At 48.2% G+C, this 26474-nt stretch overlaps 2 protein-coding genes across 7 annotated transcripts; one reads left to right on the top strand and one right to left on the bottom strand.

Annotated features, from left to right (window-relative positions):
• Nucleotides 1–29: 29 nt before the first annotated feature.
• SLC23A1 (solute carrier family 23 member 1) lies at nucleotides 30–23465 on the top strand. 6 transcript variants are annotated; one of them, XM_074380063.1, is made up of 16 exons: nucleotides 30–3414; nucleotides 4815–4876; nucleotides 5458–5571; nucleotides 6009–6166; nucleotides 7173–7261; nucleotides 7422–7489; nucleotides 7662–7843; nucleotides 7968–8088; nucleotides 8214–8370; nucleotides 8692–8839; nucleotides 9262–9367; nucleotides 9600–9729; nucleotides 9836–9979; nucleotides 10483–10578; nucleotides 15652–15918; nucleotides 19276–23465. In XM_074380063.1, exons 1-15 carry the CDS (start codon nucleotides 2997–2999, stop codon nucleotides 15897–15899), a joined length of 2241 nt encoding a protein of 746 aa, XP_074236164.1. In that variant the 5' UTR covers nucleotides 30–2996; the 3' UTR covers nucleotides 15900–15918; nucleotides 19276–23465. The 6 variants fall into 6 exon arrangements, with proteins under 6 accessions (XP_074236164.1, XP_010342781.2, XP_074236183.1 ...); XM_010344479.3 differs by lacking the exon at nucleotides 19276–23465 and having other exon boundaries at nucleotides 30–3019; nucleotides 3254–3414; nucleotides 15652–16074; XM_074380082.1 differs by lacking the exon at nucleotides 19276–23465 and having other exon boundaries at nucleotides 30–3019; nucleotides 15652–16074.
• On the bottom strand, nucleotides 17869–25139 carry PAIP2 (poly(A) binding protein interacting protein 2). Its single transcript, XM_039468424.2, has 3 exons — nucleotides 25002–25139; nucleotides 23464–23643; nucleotides 17869–18809 (listed from the first exon to the last, which is right to left on the bottom strand). The coding sequence occupies exons 1-3, from the start codon at nucleotides 25137–25139 to the stop codon at nucleotides 18753–18755; spliced, it is 375 nt and encodes a 124-aa protein (XP_039324358.1). The 3' UTR covers nucleotides 17869–18752.
• Between the last annotated feature and the right edge of the window lie 1335 nt (nucleotides 25140–26474).

Here is a 26474-nt window from a genome sequence, read left to right as displayed (position 1 = left end):
AGACATTGGTATTTCTGCTGATAGTCCTTTTAAGAAAAAAAAAAATTCTCAAATCAAATTTTTTTTGAGACAGAGTCTCATTCTGTCACCCAGGCTGGACTGCGGTGGGGTGATCTGAGATTGCTGCAACCTCAGCCTCCTGGGTTCAAGCAATTCTCCTGTCTCAGCCTCCCAAGTAGCTTGGATTAAGGCACCCACCATCATGCCCAGCTAATTTTTGTATTTTTAGTAGAGACGGGGTTTCATCATGTTGGCCAAGCTGATCTTGAACTCCAGACCTCAGGTGATCTGCCTACCTTGGCCTCCTAAAGTGCTGGGATTCCAGGCATGAGCCACCGGGCCCGGCCTTCAAAATGCTTTTCCTATTCTATCACACAACAACACAGAAGACAGCTGTGACCAAACGTTTGGGGCTTCCCCCCACACACACCAGGCAAGCAGTTTTGCAGCCGACAACAGCTGGGTGCCCTCCAAAATTCAATTCTGGCACTATTTACCTGGAGATAGCATCAGAGCCACAAGGCTGAGGGCTCAGTCCCCTGTTCTGCCCCCATTCAGATGCCAGTTCCAAGTCCAGGCCTCTGGATCTTCTGGCCTACTGGCTTCAAGATGAGGTTCCCACAGCTCCATCTTGGAGCTCAACTAATTTGCTAGAGTGGCTCATAGAGCTCAGAGAAATGTTTACTAGTTTCTGATAAAGGATGTTACAAAGGATACAGAGGAAGAGATGCTCAGGGCAAGGTATGGGGAATGGGCTTGGAGCTGCCCTCAATTGACGCATCACCCTTCAGGGACCTCCACGTGTTCGGTATCCAGAAGCTTTCTGAACCCTGTCCTTTTGAGTTTCTCTGGAGAATTCACTACATAGGCATGACTGATTAAGCCATTGGCCATTGGTGAACAACTTATCCACCAGCCTGTCTGCCCTCCCTCGGCGAGGATGGGATGGGGGGCTGAAATCCTGCCTTGGTTTCTCTGGTGACCAGCCCCTGTCCTGAAGCTACCCAAGGGGCTGCCAGCCATCAGTCAATCATTAACACACAAAAAGACATCACTTTGGGGATTTTAAGATTTTAAAAATTATACTCCAGGAAATGAGGTCAAAGACCAAATATATATTTCACAATATTACATCCCTCCTACGGCAGGCCCAATATACATCCCTACAAATTCCAGAGGTAAGAGAGAGCCGTCAATCGCGTGGTGATGTAGCTGTCTAAGGGGTTCCCCTTGCCCACAGCCCAGACAGAGCCAGTTTCTCAAGATGGGGGAATTGCAATAAAGAGTAATCCATGCAGAGCTGGCTGTACAGGAGACCAGAGTTTTATTACTCAAATCCATCTCCCCGACCATTTGGGGAGCACTTTTTAAGGACAACTTGGTGGATGGCAGGGAAGCCAGTGAGCCAGGAATGCTGATTGGTCAGGAATGAAATCACAGGGAGTCAGAGCTGTCTTCTTATGCTGAGTCAGTTCCTCGGTGGGAGCCACAGATTGTTCTGGGCGGTGCCAGCCGATCCATCAAGTGCAGGGTCTGTAAAGTATCTCAAGCACTGATCTTAAGAACAGTTTAGAGAGGGTCAGAATCTTATAGTCTCCAGCTGCATGACTCCTAAACCATCATTTCTAATCTTGTGGCTAATAGTCCTACAAAAGCCATCCAGTCCCCAGGCGAGAAGGAGATCTGCTTTGACAAAGGGCTGTTATTGCCTTTGTTTTAAACTATAAAGGAAAAACTAAGTTTCTGCCAAGGTGAGTTCAGCCTTCACACAGGAATGAAGAAGGACAGGTTGGAGATTAGAAGCAAGATGGAGCTGATTCAATTAGATCTCTTTCACTGTCTCAATCATAATTTTGCAAAGGCGGTTTCAGTGACATCCCAGGTCTTCAGAGCCATCATGAGAAAAGAGAACCAAGGACAGCTGCATACAGGCCGCCTCGTGGCACACCTACTCCAGCCACTCCATGCTGTCTGCGCCTCCCAGAGCACGCAGCTCACCTGGTCTACACTCAGTAGCTGTTCACTTTCCGCACTCTGCCTTTGACTCCAGCTGGTATGGTTGGGCCCTGGGTTTTTGACCAGCCAGATTCAACAGTTTGGTCCTCAATGCTGCTTTCCCTGGAAATTCTTCTGGCTGGAGCCTTTTCCTTAGTAAAGGAGGCCTGGGCCCCGCCCAGGTCTGGGAACCATAGATCGGTGGCACCAGGACTTTGAGTTTGCTTTGTGAGTGTCTCTGATCTGCCCAAGCCCTCAGAGGAAAGACAGAACATTCTAACCCCTATTTTTAGAAATACTTTTATGGGCTGGGCACAGTGGCTCTCCCCTGTAATCCCAACACTTTGGGAGGCCGAGGCGGATGAATCATGAGGTCAGGAGTAGGAGACCAGCCTGGCCAACATGGTGAAACCCTGTCTCTACTAAAAATACAAAAATTAGCTGGGCGTGGTGGCGGGTGCCTATAATTCCAGGTACTCAGGAGTCCGAGGCAGGACAATAGCTTTAATCCAGGAATCAGAGGTTGCAGTGAGCCGAGATCATGCCACTGCACTCCAGCCTGGCAACACAGTGAGACTTTGTCTTAAAAAAAAAAAAAAAACTTTTATTTTGCACATGAGCCATGTGTAGGAAGACAATCTAATCCCCCTTGGACAGATGCAGAAACCAAAACAGAAGAGGTTCGGGCCAAGTCTCAGGCTGAGTAGTAGCAGGCTGGGAGGGGATTCAGACTTAGGGGACAGGGGAGGTAGGCTGCGGGGGGAATGGAGGTGCCCGGGCAGGCCCTGGCCACTTGAGCTTTCCTGGGAGCTGCACTCAGCCCCTTCCATCCTTTACCTGTTCCAGGACCTGCCTGAAGCCCCATCTTCCCTGGCCTTCACTCAGGAGAGAACCCCTAGACACCGGGAGGAGAATCAGGACCCAAGAAACCCACTAAACTGCCAGTAGGACCGGGTGTGGAGCCAGGCCTCCATGACGTGGACCTGTGTTTCTGTGGGCTGATGAGAGGCTGCATCAGATCTGGGTGTGTGGGCCCCTTCATGCTACTGTGGATCTGGGACCTTGCTCTCCACCTCGTTCTCTATGCGTGTTATGTGGTTTGGCTTGAATTGAGTGTCCATGGAGCTGTGTGTGCAAGGGGTGGGGCTTGGTCTCCACAGTCCCCTGGGGAGTTCTGGGAGGAGAGGGTGGAGAGGAAAGTGCTGGGGAGTTGCAGAGGCTTCAAACTGGTCCAGCAACTTTGGAAATCTGGGAGCAGGAGCCAAGAGGGAGAGGAGAGGACAGGCAGACAAAGGAAGTGTCGACGCCGGACACACAGGCAGATTCAGGGCTGTGACATGAAGCTGCTGCCCAGCTGGAGAGTGATGCTGCCCCTGGACCCTTCGGGCAGGGCCTGGCCATGGGCACAGCGACTCAGAAGTAGGTGGACCTTAGAGTGCTGAGGCTGGGGCATCCCAGAGGGGAACAGAATGGCAACCTCAGGCCTGGCCCTCACCAGCTGAGGAGACTGAGCTCTTAGCACCTCCACCCCATGTCCCCATCTGCCATCCTCAGGCCCTAGGGCCAGGCTAGGCTGGGCCTGCCAGGAAGGGAGACGGGCTGGGCACAAGACTACCTTCCTGGGCTGGGCTGGGCAGCCACACAGGGCCCGGCACATAGAAAGTCCCTATGCTCCATCCAGTGCTCTGCTGTGGCTGTCTTTAAATTCTTTATACTTTTGGAACAAAGGCCCCACATTCTTACTTTGCACTGGGTCCCAGAAATTACGTGGCTGAGAGGGGAAAGGGATCGGTGTCCTGACCCAGGGTGCAGGCCAGGCCGGGCCAGCCTAGGCAGCTCCACCTGCAGGGAGGGGCCCATCTGCTGCCTGCCTCAGGGACCCTGAGGGGTGCGGGGTGGTGGGGGTAAGGTAGCTTAGACCAACTTGAATTTTAGGATTGATCTCTGCAACCTTGCTATCTGCTTGGCTTGGGTCAAATCACATCTACTGAATCTGTTTCCTCTGCTGTGAAAGGGGTGAATACCGCCCAGCACAGGGGCTACTTGGGACAGTGCATATCCATGTTTCTTGGCACAGGCCATTCCTCAATAACGAGAATGACTGTGATGATGATGATAATGATTAATCGGTTACTAAAAAGTGGGGAAGGGGCCAGGTGCAGTGGCTTATGCCTGTAATCCCAGCACTTTGGGATCCTGAGGTGGGCAGATCACCTGAAGGTCGGGAGTTCGAGACCAGCCTGACCAACATGGAGAAACCCCGACTCTACTAAAAATACAAAATTAGCTGGGTGTGGTGGCACATGCCTATAATCCCAGCTACTCGGGAGGCTGAAGCAGGAGAATTGCTTAAACCCAGCGGGCAGAGGTTGCAGTGAGCCAAGATCACACCACTGCACTCCAGCCTGGGCAACAAGAGTGAGACTCTGTCTCAAAAAAATAAAAAAATAAATAAGTGAGGAAGGGCCTTATACAGGGTGTTACATAATAAATGCTGGTTTCCACTCCCTCTTCTCTCCCCTCACCTGGGGCCTGGTAAACTTCTGGTCCTCACCCCTCAACTCAACTCTGGCCCTCTCTTGGAAAACAAGAACAGGTCCGGCACCCAGGCACAGATGCAGGCAGGGAAGAACACATGTGGCAGAGGCTCGGGTGGCCTTTACCACTCTAGCGAAAGTTAATACGTTACCTTTGCACGGGCCCCCCTTTCGCAATCCGGAGCTGGGCATCTGGTTACAGATTTACTTCGAACAATGCCTGATATGTGGAGTAAAGTCCTCCTCCTTGGCCTTCGTAAAGTCATCCCCTCTTCTCCTCAGGAACAGCTCAAACCTGTGCCCCAGAGATGAGGGCCCAGGAGGACCCCGAGGGCCGGACACAGGTGCTGGGGACTGCAGGTGGTGGGGTGGGGGTGGGAGGGCCTGTGGAGGCCAGAGATAAATGCTCTGATGAACTCAATAAAGAGTGACTGGCCCAAACTGAATGTGGCAACTGGGGGATGGGTGGACGTGGGGGTGAAGGAGGTGTCAGCTTTGGGACTGGCTGACTCAGGTGGGGGTTCAGGAGGGGCCTACCCTCCCCTCCAGTAACATCCTAAGGATCTCCAGGGGGAAGAAGTGGGACCAGGTTGGGCTTGTCCACAGTCTTGAGCCCTCTCAGCCCCCTCTCCTGTGGTCTCCCAAGACTTCTGACTTAGGGGTCCATTTCCCTGGCTAGAATGCCAGGTCCTGAGGGCTCTGGAAGTCGGCTCAGTAGACTCATCCCTGCAGGAAGCAATGTGAAGGGGGAGACAACTGTGGCCAGAGCGAGTGGCAGCCGGGTGGATGGACTGCTGGGGAGGGCAGGGACCCCACTCTCAGTTGCTGACTGGCCACTTGGGCTACCTGATGGATTCCAGGGCAGAATGGAGTTTTGTCTGTCCCCATTACTCTACCCTAAGCTACTTCTCTCTGCTTCCCTCAGCATGAATCCACCAGAGACCCCCCGATGCCCCTGCCCACAGAGCCCAAGTTTGACATGTTGTATAAGATTGAGGACGTGCCGCCTTGGTACCTGTGCATCCTGCTGGGCTTCCAGGTGTGTCCCCAGGCCCTCCCTGCCCTCACTCTGTGCACTTCCCAGGGCCTCCAGCCCCTCCCTGGCCAGCAGAGGGTATCTTGGGTAACAGGAAGAGAAAACTGAGGTCAGCACAGTGGCTGTCAGCAGGCAGGGCTGGGGAAGAGGAGGCCTGAGAGAAGATGAACTCCCTTGGGGCGTGTGACGCTTGCCAGGTGGAGTGTTGGTGACAGAGAGTGGAGCCCACTCCACAGAAGCCGCAGGAATAACTTGAGCAGAGATTAGTAATCCCAGAGTGGTGAGCAGTAGCTCTCAGGGAATCCCTTGTGGGACTGCCAGTACTGGGCGGACAGCGCAGGTCCAGGCTTGCTGATGCAGGTGTGAGGACACTAGGTTGTCCCCTCTCCCTGGAGCTCTGGGGTCCTGCCTAATGCACTCTGCTCCCTCCCTCTGCCCAGCACTACCTGACATGCTTCAGTGGCACCATCGCCGTGCCCTTCCTGCTGGCCGAGGCGCTGTGTGTGGGCCATGACCAACACATGGTCAGTCAGCTCATCGGCACCATCTTCACGTGCGTGGGCATCACCACTCTCATCCAGACCACCCTGGGCATCCGGTGAGCTGCCCAGCCCCCCCCAACTCCTGATCCACACAACAGGAGCAGGTGGTCTCCCAGAGGATACCGGTGAGACAAAAAAGCCGCTATCTACCTCCACCTGCTTCTCCTATCCCAGGCCAGCCTTAGAGTGAGGCCTTGACCCTGGGCACCTTGATCTAGGTGCATTTCAGAGACCAGGCATCTGCAGGTTTAAGGGAATGTGCCCTCACTGGCTCTCCTTTTTTTTTTTTTTTTTTTTTTTTTGTCAGAGTTTCACTCTTGTTGCCTAGGCTGGAGTTCAATGATGCAATCTTGGCTCACTGCAACCTCAGCCTTGTGGGTTCAAGTGATTCTCCTGCCTCAGCCTCCCAAGTGGCTGGGATTATAGGCATGCACTGTCACTCCTGGCTAATTTTGTGTTTTTAGTAAAGACGGGGTTTCTCCATGTTGGTCAGGCTGGTCTCGAACTCCTGACCTCAGGTGATCCACCCATCTTGGCCTCCCAAAGTGCTGGGATTGTAGGTGTGGGCCATAGCGCCCAGCCGGCTCTCCCCTCTTAAGGTCTGTTCTGAATACTGCCCAATGGCTCCCAAGGCCGGTGCTGGCATCTTCAACAGCCCACTCTCCCGGGGCCCCACGCCCTGAGTGCAAAGCCCTAGACCCGGTGGCATTTGAGCTGTTTGGGCAGTGACAGGCAGGGGAAGACTGTGTGAGGAGCTTGGATTCCAGAACTGAGCTGTCCACTTCCAGCCCTGTGCTCTCTCCTCACAGTGCAGGAGCTGACAGGAGGAAGGAAAGGGGGCAAGTTTTGAGCTGGGAGCTCCATTTGTTTTCTTCCTTGGGCCACCAAAATGTTAGAGATGGTCTTCCCTGGGGCCTCAACGACTTCCATGTGCCCTTGTCCTTCGTGTCTCTGTCCCTCTTTCTGTGCCCTCCTTTCCCGATCTCCCTACAACTATATCCCTCCTCCCCACCCTGCCCCATCCCACCCCTCCCTCCCCTGTTGCTCTTGCCGCTCCTCCAGGCTGCCTCTGTTCCAGGCCAGTGCCTTTGCATTTCTGGTTCCAGCCAAAGCCATATTGGCTCTGGAGAGATGGAAATGCCCTCCGGAAGGTGGGTACACTTCTCGGGTCTGCACAGGGGAGAAGGGGAGGTCTAGAGACCTGGAGGTCTGAGCCTGTCCTGGGTCCAGACACCAGGGTGCAGCCATGGCAGCATCTCTCGGTCTGTCTCTGTACCTGGTTCACGTGTGTGTCCCTGACTCAACCCCCAGAGGAGATCTACGGTAACTGGAGTCTGCCCCTGAATACCTCTCATATCTGGCACCCACGGATACGGGAGGTGGGTTTGCATGTTCGAGTGGAAGAGGCTGGGTCCTGAGGAGGGGCTATATGGGAGTGAGGGTGGCCACTGAGTTTGGGGATTTGAGGAGGTGGTCCAGGAGCTTTGATCCTGCTAGCCGCCAGGTTATGGTCTTTACATGGTGACTTACAGCTGATGTTTGCCCTTCCAGGTCCAGGGTGCAATCATGGTGTCCAGCGTGGTGGAGGTGGTGATTGGCCTGCTGGGGCTGCCTGGGGCCCTGCTCAACTACATTGGGCCTCTCACGGTCACCCCCACTGTCTCCCTCATTGGCCTCTCTGTCTTCCAAGCTGCTGGCGACCGAGCTGGCTCCCACTGGGGCATCTCAGCTTGGTGAGCAGGCACCAGGCCTGATTCCTCCCCAGCCCCAGCACCCCACCCTCTTCATGTCCTTCGTCCTGGCTCCTGGCTCCAGCCTGGCCTACCATCCACTTCCTGATTGTGCCTCTGCCCCCAGCTCCATTCTCCTGATCATCCTCTTCTCCCAGTACCTGCGCAACCTCACCTTCCTGCTGCCTGTCTACCGCTGGGGCAAGGGCCTCACTGTCCTCCGCATCCAGATCTTCAAAATGTTTCCTGTGAGGACCTGGCAGGCGGCTGGGGCTGGGACTATGGCCAGGACTCTGGCTGAGGTGGGAGCTGGTTAGCCTGGACCGACTGAGACCTCCAGTGCCTTCAGCGCCCCCTTACCCCCCTGCTTCAGATCATGCTGGCCATCATGACCGTATGGCTGCTCTGCTATGTCCTGACCTTGACGGACGTGCTGCCCACAGACCCAAAAGCCTATGGCTTCCAGGCACGAACTGATGCCCGTGGTGATGTCATGGCTATTGCACCCTGGATCCGAATCCCCTATCCCTGTGAGCAACACCACTTGGCCCCTCTGCCCCCAACTGAGACCACCTATAAGACAGACCCCTGGTGACTACAATCCAGCAGGTGACACACCTAGCATTAGCTGCACATTTATAGTGCGCCCAGCAGAGTGGTGTTTTACTTAGACAAATCTTCAGTCCCACTTCCTGACTCTGAGTGACCCAAATAAGCTCCCACAACTGTACGGCTCCCATCCCAGTTCAAGGTCCCCTTACCTGCCCTTGCGCCCTCCAGCACTGCACTGTCTATTCCTGACCATCACAGTCTCCTCACTGTAACTACCCTCCGGCCTCCCTCCGGCACAGGTCAGTGGGGCCTGCCCACAGTAACTGCGGCTGCCGTCCTGGGAATGTTCAGCGCGACTCTAGCAGGCATCATTGAGTCCATCGGAGATTACTACGCCTGTGCGCGCCTGGCTGGTGCCCCACCCCCTCCAGTACATGCTATCAACAGGTAGCCTACCTGCCCTCCTCAGTATCTGATCTCAGGACTCCCACAAGGAAGCACACACAGGAACGGGGTGGAGGCCCAGGGGGTAGGTTTGGGCAAGTCGGGAACACACTCCAGACCTCATTGCGCATGCGATCAGGGTGCCCTCTCATCACCCTCTGTGTGGTTGCTGGGAGTAGCTGAGTAGATGGCAGAGTCCGAGGGGAACCACCGTCATTGAGAGCCCTCCTTGTGCCCGGCTCTGGCTGTGCGTTCTTATGCAATCTGTCAAGCATTTGTGAGACGGGCACCAGCATTTATCCCCATTTTACAGAGGAGGAAACTGAAGGCCAGAATTGCCCACAGGAGTAGGCGTGGGAGTAGGGAGGAACACAGGCTGGTGCAGAGGCTGGACTGAGTTTCCGGGACTCACCCTTTTCTTACAGAGGCATCTTCACCGAAGGCATTTGCTGCATCATCGCGGGACTATTGGGCACGGGCAACGGGTCCACCTCCTCCAGTCCCAACATTGGCGTTCTGGGGATTACCAAGGTGTCGCGAAGAGCCGGAGCAGCGCCAAGTCCCGCCCTAATTCCTTGGGCTGCAGGCCCCGCCCCAACCCGGTCCCAACTTTGATTTAGCCCCACCCTGTCTTTGAGAGGCCTTGCCCCCGCATGAAGCCCCAGCCGGTTTTTGCCTCCCTCTTATAACAGACCCCTCCCCCGGACCTAACCCCGCCCCAGCCTCGCCCCCAGGTCTAGCTCCGCCCCTGGCTCCCTGGCAGGTGGGCAGCCGGCGCGTGGTGCAGTACGGTGCAGTTATCATGCTGGTCCTGGGCACTATCGGCAAGTTCACGGCCCTCTTCGCCTCGCTCCCTGACCCCATCCTGGGGGGCATGTTCTGCACTCTCTTTGGTGAGTGTCTGGCGCGAGCCCTGGAGCGCGGCGCGGGTCGCCGAGTGGTGGGGGCCCGCATGGACTGCGCGTGCGCGGCGCTCCAGAGGTTCTCCTGCGCCCTTAGGCATGATTACAGCTGTGGGGCTGTCCAACCTGCAGTTCGTGGACATGAACTCCTCTCGCAACCTCTTCGTGCTCGGATTTTCCATGTTCTTCGGGCTCACGCTGCCCAATTACCTGGAGTCGAACCCTGGCGCCATCAATACAGGTGCCTCCTGCTGTTTACTGTCTCCAAAGGTGGGGTGGGCCCAAAATTTTGAGCACAGCCTCCTCCCTCAAAGGCTCCACACGACTAGAGGCACAAATCCCACCCAACTCGATGTGAATCAACAGCTGAGAGGCTGGGTCACAGCTGCCCTTTACTAAGACACTTCCTGTGGACAGATATTGAGCTTTACATGTGCTCATTTAATTTTCAAAACAGCTCTATTTATCTATTGATTTATATTTATTATTTATCCATTATCATTTCAACTTTACAGATGTGGAACATGAGGCTCAGAGAGGTTCAGTGACTTGTCCCAAGTCAACAACTGGCAAGCAACTGGCAGAATTGGGATTTGAACCCAGAGATAGGAAAGACAGAGGCACAGATAGGTTTGAGACAGAGATTTGTACTGTTCATTTGCCATGGCTGCACAAGAGAAAGTCCCTGAACTCTGATCTCTAGATTGAACCATGACACCCATTGGCCCTTGGCCTATTCCACAGGCATTCTTGAAGTGGATCAGATTCTGACGGTGCTGCTGACCACGGAGATGTTTGTGGGCGGGTGCCTTGCTTTCATACTTGACAACACAGTGCCAGGTATGGTTCTGTCCTGGGAGGGGAATGAAAAACTAGGCTGAACTCATGCATTCCAACAGACGGCCTCTAAGCTGGAGCTGTGGCTAGGTCCCAGGCAATGCAGGCCTTGCAGGAACAGGTAAGCTGGTGGAGTGCCCACAGGCTAGAGGGACAGAATGAGGCACAGACATGCCTCAGAGGTCTTGAAGAGGATGGGGCCAGGAGAGTCACTGTTGAGTCCTATGAATCCTTTCCTCTCCATTTCTTCCATTTCTTTTTTTTTTTTTTTTGAGACGGAGTTTCACTCTTGTTACCCAGGCTGGAGTGCAATGGCACAATCTCGGCTCACCGCAACCTCCGTTTCCTGGATTCAAGCAATTCTCCTGCCTCAGCTTCCCGAGAAGCTGGGACTACAGGCATGCGCCACCATGCCCAGCTAATTTTTGTATTTTTAGTAGAGACGGGGTTTCACCATGTTGACCAGGATGGTCTCGATCTCTTGACCTCGTGATCCACCCGCCTCAGCCTCCCAAAGTGCTGGGATTATAGGCGTGAGCCACCGCGTCCGGCCATTCTTTTTTTTTTTTTTTTTTTTTCCTTTTTGAGACGGAGTCTCACCCTGTTGCCCAGGCTGGAGTACAGTGGTGCAATCTCAGCTCACTGCAACCTCCTCCTCCCAGGTTCAAGTGATTCTTCTGCCTCAGCCTCCTGAGTGACAGGGACTACAGGTGCATGCCACCACACCCAGCTAATTTTCGTTATTTTTAGTAGAGATGGGGTTTCACCATGTTGGCCAGGCTGATCTTGAACTCCTGACCTCAAGTGATCTGCCTACCTCGGCCTCCCAAAGTGCTGGGATTACAGGCATGAGGCACTGTACCTGGCCTCCTTTTTTTTTTTTTTTTTTTTTTTTTTTTCCTGAGATGGAGTTTCGCTCTTATTGCCCAGGCTGGACTACAATGGCCCAATCTTGGCCACTGCAACCTCCGCCTCCTGGTCAAGCGATTCTCCTGCCTCAGCCTCCTGTGTAGCTGGGATTACAGGCATGTGCCACCATGCCCTGCTAATTTTGTATTTTTAGTAGAGATGGGGTTTCACCATGTTGGTCAGGCTGGTCTTGAACTTCCAACCTCAGGTGATCCACCCGGCTTGGCCTTCTAAAGTGCTGGGATTACAGGTATGAGCCACTGTGCCTGACATCTATTTTCTAACAGCCACCGGGCTGAGGGGTATATTTGCTTTCTTTTCTTTTTTTTTTTTTTTTTGAGATGGAATTTTGCTCTTGTTACCCAGGCTGGAGTGCAATGGCGCAATCTCGGCTCACCGCAACCTCCGCCTCCTGGGTTCAGGCAATTCTGCCTCTCAGCCTCCTGAGTAGCTGGGATTACAGGCACGAGCCACCATGCCCAGCTAATTTTTGTATTTTTAGTAGAGACGGGGTTTCACCATGTTGACCAGGATGGTCTCGATCTCTCGACCTCGTGATCCACCCACCTCGGCCTCCCAAAGTGCTCGGATTACAGGCTTGAGCCACCGCGCCTGTCCGTATATTTGCTTTCTTAAGAGCAGGACACAGATAAATGCAGCATCAGTTTGTTGGCAAAATCCATCCATTCCAAATATGTCACAATGGCGACTAGAAGAGCCACCAACATCTCCCTCTGGTACCAGAGCTTTTTGCAAAGATTGAGGATACTTTGTGGGGCCCGCTAAAAGGTGCCAGTAAATGTATAAAATAAATGTCACCAGTGCTCTGATAACAAACAGTTAACATTTACCAAACATCTACTATAGGTGAGGCAGAGCGAAGTGTCTTACTTCATCCTCAAAAACTATGACCACGAAGTCATAGTCACAAAATTAAAACATCACAAATCTGGGATATGTATTTTAATTGAGACAGGGTCTTAGTCTGTCACCCATACTGGAGTGCAGTGGCACAATCACAGCTCACTACAGCCTCAAACTCCTGGGCTTAAGTGACCCTCCTGCCTTAGCCTCCCAAGCAGTTGGGACTACTGGTGCATGCCACCATGCCCAGCTGTTTTAAATTTTTTGTAGAGATGGGGTCTCACTTTATTGCCAAGGTTGGTCTCAAACTCCTGGGCTCAAGTGATCCTCCAGCCTCAGCATCCCAAAGTACTGGGATTATAGGTGTGAGCCACCACAACTGGCCACCTCTCTCTCTCTTCTGTGTGTGTGTGTGTGTGTGTGTGTGTGTATGTATGTATGTATACACTTTTGACGGAGTTTCGCTCTTGTTGCCCAGGCTGGAGTGCAATGGTGCTATCTTGGCTCACAGCAACCTCTGCCTCAGGCTCAAGCCATTCTCCTGTCTCAGCCTCCTGAGTAGCTGGGATTACAGGCATGTGCCACCACACCCGGCTAGTTTTGTATTTTTAGTAGAGACAGGGTTGCTCCATGCTGGTCAGTCTGTTCTCAAACTCCCAACCTCAGGTGATACGCCCACCTTGGTTGGCCTCCCTCTCTCAAAGTGGGAAGGACAGAGGAGGGCCAGGGTTCTCCATAGGATTTTAGGCAGAATCAAAGGAGGGTGCTCTTGGTAGCAGCTGTCCTGTGGGTGGATGGGTGGGTATTTGAACATGGTACTCACCCCTTCTCATTTAAAGGATGCTGAACTGGGGGCTGGAACAGACCATCCTATAGCCCTGAGACAGTCATGGCAGCCTCAATGCCTAGGGAATATGAGGAGATGGAGAGCATCTGAGTAGAGGCGCCTGTTTATCAAGAGGCTTCTTCATGACTTGGGTAGCTAGACTGAGCTATCCAGCTGTCTTTTTTTTTTTTTTTTTTTGAGACGGAGTTTCGCTCTTGTTACCCAGGCTGGAGTGCAATGGCACGATCTCGGCTCACCGCAACCTCCGCCTCCTGGTCTCAGGCAATTCTCCTGCCTCAGCCTCCTAAATAGCTGGGATTACAGGCACGCGCCGCCATGCCCAGCTAATTTTTTTGTATTTTTAGTAGAGACGGGGTTTCACCATGTTGACCAGGATGGTCTCGATCTGTCGACCTTGTGATCCACCCGCCTCGGTCTCCCAAAGTGCTGGGATTACAGGCTTGAGCCACCGCGCCCAGCCTCCAGCTGTCTTTAAAGACAGCTGCAGAACTGCCTGAGTCCCTCACACCTCACCTTTCAACCCGTCTGAGCATCATAACCATCCCTGCCAGGAATCACCGTGTGTGTCACGCCACATAAGCTCAGCAGTATACACTGAGGAACCTAAAGCTCAAGGAGGTTAAGTCACTTGCCTAAGGTCACACAAACTGGATTCATACCAAGGTCTAGCTGTTTCAAAACCCCATCCTTAACCATGGAGTAGCAAAAGACTTTCTCAGTCCTTAACTTCCTGCTGGGGATGGGCTACTTTGCACTTGCTCTTTCTCTTTACCTATCCATAGCCCAACCATAGAGGGCAGTCCACTTAGTTCAGCAAATGCTGCTAGAGCTTACCAGCTTAGCCCAGAATCAGACACTGAGAGGATATTCCAAAAAGTGTTAAGTCAGTAACAATTTGTTTAGAGGAGCTCCTGGCACAAGATAGGTGGTAAAACTGGATTTAAGTGCACAATGAAGCCAGTGAAGCTGGGCTGGAGTTATTGGCAGGGTTTCCTGATGAGGGAGAGTAGGTGAGGCCTAGGAAAAAGGAAGGGGCTTGGAGAAGTAGAGAAGGCACTGAAGGTCGGGATGTAGTGGGCAGGCTGACTGGTTGGCTAGAGAAAGCTCTGGTCTGGCTGCCATGTGTTTTGGCAGTGGTGTAAGGTAATCAGACGCCAAGAATATAATCCTATGCCATAACTATGGCTCATCCCACTCTACTCTGCCCATCTGTGTGTGCTCTTTGTACAGCCAAGCCCAGTCAAACAGTGTCTCTTCCAGGTAGTCTTCCCTGAGGACTCCACTTTCCCTCAGTGCCCTCCTGTAAGATTCTGAAACATGAGTTGGTTTGTGTTACTCACAGGGTTGTTCTCGGCCTGGGCTGCCAGCAAGTGGACATCTCCACTCCTTCTGCTACATTTACAGTATTTCAGTCTTTGTCAATGCCAGCCCTCTTATGAAAACCCAAGATCTCATGTGCCCCTCCCCGACCTGAGGAAGAATTCCTAGTTGTAAAAATTATTGGCCGGGTGCAATGGCCATGCCTGTGATCCCAGGACTTTGGGAGACCTAGGTGGGTGGATCACTTGAGGTCAGGAGTTTGAGACTAGTGCCTGGCCCACATGGTAAAACCCATCTCTATTAAAAATACAGTAATAAGCCGGTGTGGTGGCATGTGCCTGTAACCCCAGCTACTCGGAAGGCTAAGGCAGGAGAAATTGCTTGAACTTGGGAGGTGGAGGTTGCAGTGAGCCGAGATCAAGTCACTGCACTCCAGCCTGGACGACAGAGCAAGACTCTGTCTCAAAAAAAAAGAAAAAATTATATATACATATGTGTGTGTGTGTATGTGTATATATATGTATATATGTGTGTGTGTGTGTATATATACATATATATAAATAAAATGTCATATTCCTACCTCCATCAAAGATTTTATTTAGCTTGACTTTCTGAAGTTTGTATCGTAAATGAGTTTATTTTTTACATACAGAATCATAATACTAAATATTAATACTGATTATAGTGTTTCAAAATATGCCTCCATTAACCCCAGAACACAATCTCGGCCCAATTTGGTCCCCAGGGGCCTAACACACATTAGCCACACACAGGTTTAGGTTGACAACTACTTCACCTTTTTTCCCTTTCTTCGTCTTAAAATTTTGTGTAATGGTGCCTATACACCTCCCAGGGGTATGTTTTGAAGAAACAAGATAATGAAATTAAAACACTTAGCACAGAGCCTGGCACACTGTAGTTACATAATAAATACTAATTATAACTAGTATCCTTTAGTGTTCCTTAGAGCTCTGGCCAAGTTAGGAGCTCAGAAATGATACAGCTGCTTTTTAGGACCAGATGATAGTTAAGAAAGATACTTGATTCCAGAAGTCTGCCTTAGGACTGGGTTATGGGAAGTAAGAGGCAGCTGAGGGTTGCTGACCCTAGTAAATGACCCCACTGTCCTCTTCCAGGGAGCCCAGAGGAGCGTGGTCTGATACAGTGGAAAGCTGGGGCTCATGCCAACAGTGACACGTCTTCCAGCCTCAAGAGCTATGACTTCCCCATTGGGATGGGCATAGTAAAGAGAACTGCTTTTCTGAAATACATTCCTATCTGCCCAGTCTTCAAAGGATTTTCTTCAAGTTCAAAAGATCAGTTTCCAATTCCAGAAGACACTCCAGAAAATACAGAAACTGCATCTGTGTGCACCAAGGTCTAAAAAATGACTTCCAGGAAAGGTAGGATGTGTCTATAGTTTTTGTGAGACGGTTGAAAAATCAAAACATTCTTATGCTAAAACCAAACTACTCAGTTTCCTTTCTTGTAACCTGTTTCAATGTCCTCAAAGAGAAGGTGAACTCGGTAAAAAGTCAATATATGGATTTTAAGTGGAATTCCTTTGCCATTTCATAGTAAGAGCAGAACTTCTCAACTGGTATGGGCCACTAAGAGGCTACAAGTATGCTGAAATGCAGATCCTCTAGCCTTCCATACACCTGGGCAAAATCTGGGCCAACTGGAGTTCTTGAGCTAAGAACTCCAGCCACGGGCAACCTCATTCTTGTACTCCAGTATGCTAAACAAGTATCACTTTGATATGTAACATGGAAAAGGTTGAGAAGAACAGCACAAGAACATGAAAAATCCTCTCATATACACTGTACCTTATTTCAATAACATCGTAAAATTAAAACCCTCTAAAACAGGATGCCTTTATCCTAAAACGATGCCTGTACAGGCCCTGATGAGGTGATCATTTGTCCTTAGGGCTTCGTAACACATGGGCAGCTGATGCTCAGAAACCCTCTGTCACTATCTGAATGCAGATGCCTGGCTCTCTAATTAAACACTGACATGGTTTCAACGTGCATGTTCCCTCAGACAAGAAAAGTTCTCAAAAAGAGAGGTTAGCCTAAGGCCGGGCGCGGTGGCTCACGCCTGTAATCCCAACACTTTGGGAGGCCGAGGCTGGTGGATCATGAGGTCAAGGGATCGAGAGCATCCTGGTCAACATGGTGAAACCCCCTCTCTACTAAAAATACAAAACATTAGCTGGGCATGGTGGCGTGTGCCTGTAATCCCAGCTACTCAGGAAGTTGAGGCAGGAGAATTGCCTGAACCCAGGAAGCACAGGTTGCGGTGAGCTGAGATCACGACATTGCACTCCAGCCTGGGTAACAAGAGCGAAACTCTGTCTTAAAAAAAAAAAAAAGAGAGGTTAGCCTAAATGACTCCTCATAGTAAAAATAACAACACTTAAAACAGGACTTTCTATGTGCCAGAGACTGTCTTAAATGCTTATATGTATTAACTACTCACATAATCCAGAGACAGTTATTACTGCCATTTTAGAGATGTGGAAAGGAAGGCACAGAGGGTTAAGTGACATGGCCACGATCACAGGATTGACATCGAGAAGTCTGGCTAGAGCCCTCTTTTTAAAAAATTTTCCACAACAAAAGCTACATTTGAGAATCTTCATTCTTGTGAGAGATCACCTGAGGTCAGGAGTTCGAGACCAACCTGGCCAACACTTGGCAAAATCCCGTCTCTACTAAAAAAAATACAAAAATTAGCCGGGCATAGTGGCGTGCACCTGTAATCCCAGCTACCAGAGAGGCTGAGGCAGGAGAACTGCTTGAACCTGGGAGGTGAAGGTTGCAATGAACTGAAATGGCGCCACTGTACTCCAGCCTGATCAACAGAGCATGGCTTCGTCTCCAAAACAAACAAAAAGCCCAAAATAACCCCACACACTGGGGCACAGGTGCACACACCAAAGAACCCCTCTCCCAGAAGAATGTGAGTCAGAAATGACTACATGGCTTTCTTCATCTTTTTCAACCTAACAAGCTCAAGAAGAGCCCTTGTGAAAAAACAAAAGACAATGGAAGTTCTATTAAAGTAAGGTCACCATCATATTGGTCAGTCATAAAGTTTCTTACATGGCTGTCTAGGATTCCCCTGACACTGCAGCCTGAGGTGATTAAGAAGCAAGGATGGACAATGGAGTTATTCTACTGCTGTATTCTGAACAGATACTTGCACGGCAACATATCTGTTAGTTGGAATCTAACAAAGTCTGATCGCTTAGCATTTCTGCCAGCAAGGTAGTCCTGAGGCACTAGGCCCATACTAAAGTAACGACACTACAGTACATTCCAGCACCAATAAAAACAACCATCTGCTCAGTTCTACTATTATTTATTTTTTTAAATATTTTTGAAAAAATATAATTTTTTTACAATATTTTCAACTTAAACACTATTCACACTGAACACGTATGGCAGCTTAACCTACCCAAATATGAAGTTTAAGAAGCCAAAACTGTTCTAGCTTTGTTAAAAGAAAAGTTGTGCTGCAGACTCTTGTGATGGTTAACAAAGCAAGGAAAAGCACCACTCAAATCATAATGTTACAGTATCTTTGTTCAGCTGGATTATGGGTTGGTATTGGTCATATGTTAGAATCCACACAGGCATACCTATGATGCAGTGAATCCCTTAGAAGTTACAATTCTCCAATTATATACTTCCTCAGATGTAACATTAGAACTCAGTATTTCTAACACAATAACGTATCAGAAAAACCTGGACTGGCATTCATCTGCTAACTACCTTGTAGCCTCAGTCATATGACATACCTGTCTACAACAAATTATCTCAAATATGCTTAACAGTTGGAACTCAAATTAAATTTACTGATTTTAAAGTTTAGACACAAGTGTTAGTTAACATTAAGAGACCAGTTTAGCCTGAAAAAAAGACAATTTAGTAAGGTTTAGGTCTTTTAATTTGGTGCTTGTTCACAACTTGACTGGTGCTTCTTTCCTTGCTGTCTTCACATGAAGCCATGGGGCCAATTCTATTTTCAGTAAATGTTTGACAGCTTTTTACTTAATAACAGTCTCAGCACTTTTATTAAGCATGCAAGACTAACAAAAACTTTGGCAATGCATAAGTGTAACACAGTGACAAGAGAGAGCTTTTACAATTAAGTCTTCTAATACTGCCTTCACAGTGTGGAAATTGTGCTACATCCACCAAAAGAGGGCCCCGTCTACTCAAATATTTTAGTACTTCACCCCAGGAACAAACTCCTTTGCATTTGGATTCAGATTGCTCTTGACCTGGAAAATAAGTATATAAAAAAGCAAGTTCGTTAACAGATAGTTTCAGATACTCAATTCAACCTAGATCCTTATGCAAAAACACCTTTCAAAAAGTAAGACAAAAGAACTGTACGACTACACTTAACCCCAAAAAGGAGGGACCAGATGTAACCTATATATCATATCAAATTATATCAATTTTCTAAAGAGAAAGTAGGAATTCAAATTCAGTTTGCTTAAGTGTAATCCGAAATCCAATAACGTCATATAAATTAAAGGAATAGCACTGAAGAAGGAATTCTGTTAATTCAATTATGGTATGTAGCTTTCTTTAAACACCAAATACCAAGGAAACATGCTAAGCAAGTGTTGAAATTATGATTAAAGTTAGTGGAGAATTGTTTGATGGATTAATTCTACTTTAGAATCCTCACTAAAAACATGGAGTTGTTTTTCGACAATTGCCATCTTCTAATTCCCACAGGAAGCATGGCAAATAACAGGAAAAGACAACTGCATGGGAAACAAGAAGACCTAAGTCCAATATCCCACCTCTACCCCTAACTTCTATGTAAATTCAGATAAGTCACTTTTCTCTGGGATTCCATTTTTTTGCATCAGTTAAAAAAAAGGGGGCGGGGGGGCAAAGTCTGAGTCTTAGAGACTTGTACCAATGTTATGCTATGTCGCTAAATCTTTACTATCCTAAGTAGACTTGTCAGCATCCAGGAAGAACAGCTAGAAATTTTCCTCTGCGATATTTTAGATTGCAAGTTGATAAAAATAAAAAGAAATGAGGGCAGGTTCCAGGGCCTGAAATGTAGGTACGCTGGCAGGCTTTTACACTGAATTTGACCTTACATCACTTCAAGACTATTGCATAATATTTTTCCAACACCATGTTGGAAAAATAATTTTAGTTTTGTAATTTATACACAGCAGTTTCTTTGGACAGGATATATGCTCCCTTCCTCCAAGGGAAATACTGTATCTACACTTTAAAAGTGTGAAGTTGCCGGGCGCGGTGGCTCAAGCCTGTAATCCCAGCACTTTGGGAGGCCGAGGCGGGTGGATCACGAGGTCAAGAGATCGAGACCATCCCGGTCAACATAGTGAGACCCCGTCTCTACTAAAAATACAAAAAATTAGCTGGGCATGGTGGCACGTGCCTGTAATCCCAGCTACTCGGGAGGCTGAGGCAGGAGAATTGCCTGAACCCAGGAGGCGGAGGTTGCGGTGAGCCGAGATCGCGCCATTGCACTCCAGCCTGGGTAACAAGAGTGAAACTCTGTCTCAAAAAAAAAAAAAAAAAAAAAAAAAAAAGTGTGAAGTTTAGGGGGAAAAACAGCATTCTTTTTCTCTTTTTTGAGACGGACTCGTTTTGTTGCCCATTCTAGAGTGCACTGTCATAATCGCAGCTCACTATAGCATTGACCTCCTGGGCTCCAGCTATCCTCTAGCCTCTGCCTTCCTAGTACCTGGGACCACAGGCCTGTGACACCACACCCAGCTAACTTAAACTTTTTGTAGAGACAGGGTCTCCTTATGTTGCCCAGGCTGGTCTCAAACTCCTGAGTCAAAGTGATCCTCCCACTTTGGCCTCCTAAAGTGCTGGGATGACCACAACATAATCTTCTTAAATGAACAATCTTTTCAGAGTCACAGAAGAATAACAATGAAACAAAGTAGTATCAAATAGACTGAGAAAAACAAATCAGCTTCTGTACTATGGAATTATACAGGGTACAGATTAAAGTTATACATTACAGGGCAACTGGGATTATTTATGGTGACTAATGTAGCTGTAAGTAATCATACCCACCGAGACTGTTCAGATCATACGGCTGCTCAAATGGGTTACCATCACTTACTGCAACAAAGGCTATGTAAATATCAGTGTTCTCTACACCATCCTTTAGAAGAATGGTTTCAAAATGCCCAATTCAGACAGGTTGGCTATATAATAAATCTTCTGGAGTACTTTAAAAAAATCAACATGCCCAGACAACTGAGCATGCTGGGATGCAACTAAAGAACTGATTTTTGTATTTAATGCTTCATAGGTAATTACGGAGTACAGATTAGTTCAGTGGACCTTACCAGTTCTCCTCTAGTGGTGATATTTAGTTATCACAATTCCCAAAGAAAACTTTTTATATCATTAGCAATGAGACACTAAGAATAACAAAAATGCAAATCTAGGTTTGTGTCTCTTTTCTGCTAAGAGCTTGTAAAATTCTTTTTTTTTTTTTTTTGAGGCGGAGTTTCGCTCTTGTTACCCAGGCTGGAGTGCAATGGCGCGATCTCGGCTCACCGTGACCTCCGCCTCCTGGGTTCAGGCAATTCTCCTGTCTCAGCCTCCTGAGTAGCTGGGATTACAGGCATGTGCCACCATGCCCAGCTAACTTTTTGTATTTTTAGTAGAGACGAGGTTTCACCTTGCTGACCAGGATGGTCTCGATCTCTTGACCTCGTGATCCACCCGCCTCGGCCTCCCAAAGTGCTGGGATTACAGGCTTGAGCCACCGCGCCCGGCCGTAAAATTCTTTATTAAACCACAGTTCCAAACAAACTGGGTACGTCAATGAAATCCTGGGTCAGGAAAAGATCTCTGAAATTTTTACCTTTCAGATAAAAATTTGCGTATTTCACTGAATGTTTAAGTTTTTTTTTTTTTGAGATGGAGTCTTACTCCGTCACTCAGGCTGGAGTGCAATGGCATGTTTCACCATAATCTCCTCCACCTCCTGGGTTCAAGCAATTTTCCTGCTTCAGCCTCCCAAGTAGCTTGGATTACAGGCATGTACCACCATGCTCTGCTAATTTTTGTATTTTTAGTGGAGATGGGGTTTCACCATGTTGGTCAGGCTGGTCTTGAACTCCTGACCTCAAGAGCTGCCGGCCTCGGCCTCCCAAAGTGCTGGGATTACAGGCGTGAGCCACCATGCTCAGCCAAGGCAAGATTAAAGAGCAAAACTTCTCCATCAAGCTATTTTTATATAGGCAAGTAACATGGTAATATTGTGTTTTAAAATTGGTAATTCTTTAGGACATTTAAGTACCCTAGGGCAACATCAGGACTAAAAGCAGGAGCTAGAAGTCTAAGACTAGCTCCACAGTGTTGCCAGAAGTCACTCCACATCGTGAGACTCTGCTTTCACTGAAAAAAAGCAGCACAATTTCTTTTTTCTGTTTTTTTTTTTTTTTTTTTTTTTGAGACAGAGTCTAGCTCTGCTGCCCACACTGGAGTGCAATGACACGATCTCAGCTCACTGCAATCTACGCCTCCCAGTTCAAGTGCTTTTCCTGCCTGAGCCTCCTGAGTAGCTGGGATTATAGGCACGCACCACCACACCCAGCTAATTTTTCAGTAGAGATGGGGTTTCACTGTGTTGGCCAGGATGGTTTCGAACTCCTGACTTCATGATCCACCTGCCTCGGCCTCACAAAGTGCTGGGATTATAGGCATGAGCCACCTCGCCCAGTTTTTTTTTTTTTTTTTTGAGTCAGACTCTCACTCTGTTGCCTAGGTTGGAGTGCAATAGTTTGATCTCCGTTCACTGCAACCTCTGCCTCCCAGGTTCAAGCCATTTTCCTGCCTCAGCTTCTCAAGTAGCTGGGATAATAGGCATGTGCCACCACACCCACCTAATTTTTATATTTTCAGTAGAGATGGGGTTTCACCATGTCGGCCAGGCTGATCTTGAACTCCCGACCTCAGGTGATCCACCCACCTAGGCCTCCCAAAGTGCAGGAATTATAAGCATTAGCCACTGTGCCCAGCCAATTTTTGTATTTTTAGTACAGATGGCATTTTGCCATGTTGGCCAGGCTGGTTTAAACTCCTGACCTCAAGTGATCATCCACCTCGGCCTCCCAAAGTGCGCTAGATTACAGGCATGAGCCATCATGCCTAGCCAGAGCAGCATAATTTCTGAAGGGGAAGAAATGTAGAATTCTTTTTTTTTTTTTTTTTTTTTGAGACGGAGTTTCGCTCTTGTTACCCAGGCTGGAGTGCAATGGCGCAATCTCGGCTCACCGCAACCTCCGCCTCCTGGGTTCAAGCAATTCTCCTGCCTCAGCCTCCTGAGTAGCTGGGATTACAGACATGCGCCACTATGCTCAGCTAATTTTTTGTATTTTTAGTAGAGACGGGGTTTCACCACGTTGACCAGGATGGTCTCGATCTCTCGACCTTGTGATCCACCCGCCTCGGCCTCCCAAAGTGCTGGGATTACAGGCTTGAGCCACCGCGCCCGGCCCAGCTAATTTTTTTTTTTTTTTTTTTTTTTTTTTTTTTTTTTTGAGACGGAGTTTCACTCTCGTTACCCAGGCTGGAGTGCAATGGCGCGATCTCGGCTCACCGCAACCTCCGCCCCCTGGGCTCAGGCAATTCTCCTGCCTCAGCCTCCTGAGTAGCTGGGATTACAGGCACGTGCCACCATGCCCAGCTAATTTTTTGCACTTTTAGGAGAGACGGGGTTTCACCATGTTGACCAGGATGGTCTCGATCTCTCGACCTTGTGATCCACCCGCCTCGGCCTCCCAAAGTGCTGGGATTACAGGTTTGAGCCACCGCGCCCGGCTGTAGAATTCTTAAATAGATGGCAGCTGGCTTTTCGACATGAAAAAGATGCACTACATTTTAAAAAGATGAAAAGTAACTTTTTACCACAAGATCTTCCAGAGAAGAGCCGTCACTGATAACAAGGTCATTAAACTGGTCTTGGATTTGGTCCATGGTTTGTGGGAGATCTCGAGCTGGAATAAACCATTCATGCTCTTCTTCCTCTTCCAGCATTTCTTGGAAACAGCGTTCAATAAATTCTTCTTCCCATAACTCCTCTTCTATCTAGATTTATAATAAAGGATAATTTGTAGTAATTATTTTGTTTGTTTTTTGTTTTTTGAGATGGAGTTTTGCTCTTGTTACCCAGGCTGGAGTGCAATGGCGCGATCTCGGCTCACTGCAACCTCCGCCTCCTAAGTTCAGGCAATTCTCTTGCCTCAGCCTTCTGAGTAGCTGGGATTACAGGCACGTGCCACCATGCCCAGCTAATTTTTTGTATTTTTTATTAGAGACGGGGTTTCACCGTGTTGACCAGGATGGTCTTGATCTCTTGACCTCATGATCCACCCGCCTCGGCCTCCCAAAGTGCTGTGATTACAGGCTTGAGCCACCGCGCCCGGCCTGCAATTATTTATAATAAAGGATAATTTGTAACACACTTGATATATATCACTAGGAATGGCTTAAAATATCTTGAACTAAACCATTTAAAAGCACAAGGTCATACTTTCTTTTCTGCTTCTGTGCTAAGGAAAAAAAATGCTCACTATAATGACCTGTGAGGATCTGTTTAGGGTTTTGCTATATTTTTACTTTTATTATAGAACATTCTTTTTTCCATTGAGGGTGGCAGGGAAGAAGTAAAAAGAGACGCTCTCTTCAAGGAATGCATATCAGAATTACCTGTGATACTTTAAAACTATACAAACGATAATCCAACCCCAAAATGAATAAAACAAAACAACTAAGGGGCAGAGTCAAAGAATGAGTAATTAAAAACAACAACAAAAAAAAACCAAACACCCAACTGATCCTCACAAAAATAAGACTTAAGTGTTTTACTCTTGAATATCCATCACCGGATATGGAAAAGTCAAGCTGGCTGCTGGTTATTAAAGCCATAATTAGGTGAGGAATTAGAAAATGGAACAGATTCCAGACATATGGGAATAAAAGACAACGTTTATCAATGCATGACAGTTCTCTCAACAGAAGAGTGGTATCAAATTTTTCAGGCTGATCACATCAAGGACTGCAGGTGAAAACCAGTATAATTCTGGATCCTAAATCTGTGCCTGTCTTGTCCTGACTCCTGAATTCTCTTGACTTTCATGGTAACACAGCAATCTGACTGGCATAAGGCAGTGGCTTCCAAATCTGATTGCTCATTGGAACCATCTTGGAGCTTTGCAGAAGTTTCCCAGGCTCCACCCTCGTCCTCCTGATTCAAGTTCCCCAGGTTATTTCTGTAAGCAGTTAAGCCTGGTGGTAATCAGCAGCCAAATAAATAGGAATGGTGGCACATCAATCTACATATTTAATACATAAAGGACAAGATAAACACTTCAGGAACAAGTACAATCATACTGAGGACTGAAATGGAATATAAAAAATAACATGTTTGTACAAAAAAAACTAACTTGTCTGTTGAATTCTTCTTCATTTTCCATCCACATGTACTCTGCAAATGGATTGTCATCTTCATGAGAATGACCGTTAATAATCACATCTTCATTGATGATGCTTGGGCTAGTACTGCTGCGACTTGGATCTTTCATGGTTGATGTTAGTTGTCGTTTTTAACCTTAAAAGAACAACACTACAGTTAATTTATTCATTCAGGTTTTCCTCTTTTTGAAACAAGGTTTTGCTCCATCATCCAGGCTGGAGTGCAGTGGTTCGACTGCAGCTCACTACAGCCTCCATCTCTTGCCTCAGCCTCCCAAGTAGCTGGGACTATAGGTGTGCACCATGGCACCCGGCTGAATTTTTTTCATTTTTTTGTAGAAACAAGGTCTGTGTTACCCAGGCTGGTCTCAAATTTCTGGGCTCACGTGATCCTCCCACCTCAGCCTCTCAAAGTGCTGGCATTACATGCATAAGCCACTGGGTCCAGCTGATCCTTTCAGTTCTTAGTGAGCACCTGTTTATTATTAGCAGGCATCATGAATAGGTGTTAGAAGTAGATGATACATTAAGTATACATAGTAAGTTGAGCAAATGGAAAGCTTCATATTTTTTTCCCAAATGATTTTAATGTTAAGAAATAGCTGAGGAGAGCCTAAAACATTTAATGTTTTCTTTTTTTTTTTTCCTTTTGAGATGGAGTTTCACTCTGTCGCCCAGGCTGGAGTTCAGTGGCACGATCTTGGCTCACTGCAACCTTCACTGCCTGGGTTCAAGTGATTCTCCCACCTCAGCCTCCCAAGTAACTGGGATTATAGGCATGTGCTACCACGACCAGCTAATTTTTTTGTATTTTTAGTAGAGACAGGGTTTCACCATGTTGACCAGGCTGGTCTTGAACTGACCCCAGATGACCTGCCCACCTAGGCCTCCCAAAGTGCTGGGATTACAGGAGTGTGCCACCATACCCAGCCACATCTAATGTTTTCTTTTTTTTTTTTTTTGCCCACCTGCAACTGTCTTGAGTTATATTTTTTCTTTTTTATTTAATGTTTTCTGATAACAGTAAATAAAGTCCATCAGTTGCTTACATGGACTCTCCAAACCATCCAATTTATATTTTCTGTTACATATTGCTTGCTTTATAAAACAAACATGGTCGGCTTGGCACAGTGGCTCACACCTGTATTGCCAGTACTTTGGGAGGCCAAAGCAGGCAGATTATTTCACATCAGGAGTTTGAGACCAGCCTGACCAACATGGTAAAGCCCTGTCTCTATTTAAAATACAAAAAAATTAGCCAGTCACAGTGGCGCATGCCTATAGTTCCAGCTACTCAGGAGGCTGAGGTGGAAGAATTCCTTGAACCCAGGAGGAGGAGGTTGCAGTGAGCTGAGATCACACTGCACTCCAGCATGGGCAACACAGCGAGACTCTATCTCAAATAAAACAGCCACAAAAAAACAAGCATGGTCTAGAAGACTGAG

This window comes from Saimiri boliviensis, chromosome 1 (genome assembly GCF_048565385.1).
Source record: "Saimiri boliviensis isolate mSaiBol1 chromosome 1, mSaiBol1.pri, whole genome shotgun sequence".
In the NCBI taxonomy this organism is placed as follows: Eukaryota; Metazoa; Chordata; class Mammalia; order Primates; family Cebidae; genus Saimiri; species Saimiri boliviensis.
Note: the sequence above shows the minus strand (reverse complement) of the source record. Positions and strands in the feature narration are given on the sequence as shown.

Excerpts from the sequence above, each read along its gene's own strand:
- SLC23A1 (XM_074380063.1), top strand. The coding sequence starts at position 2,997 with ATGAGAGGCTGCATCAGATCTGGGTGTGTGGGCCCCTTCATGCTACTG. Across the intron at positions 4,877-5,457 it reads ACCCCGAGGGCCGGACACAG|CATGAATCCACCAGAGACCC; the intron begins GTGCTGGGGACT and ends TGCTTCCCTCAG. Across the intron at positions 5,572-6,008 it reads GCATCCTGCTGGGCTTCCAG|CACTACCTGACATGCTTCAG; the intron begins GTGTGTCCCCAG and ends CCCTCTGCCCAG.
- PAIP2 (XM_039468424.2), bottom strand. The coding sequence starts at position 25,139 with ATGAAAGATCCAAGTCGCAGCAGTACTAGCCCAAGCATCATCAATGAA. Across the intron at positions 23,644-25,001 it reads AAGAAGAATTCAACAGACAA|ATAGAAGAGGAGTTATGGGA; the intron begins GTTAGTTTTTTT and ends TTATAAATCTAG. Across the intron at positions 18,810-23,463 it reads CTTCTCTGGAAGATCTTGTG|GTCAAGAGCAATCTGAATCC; the intron begins GTAAAAAGTTAC and ends CTTATTTTCCAG.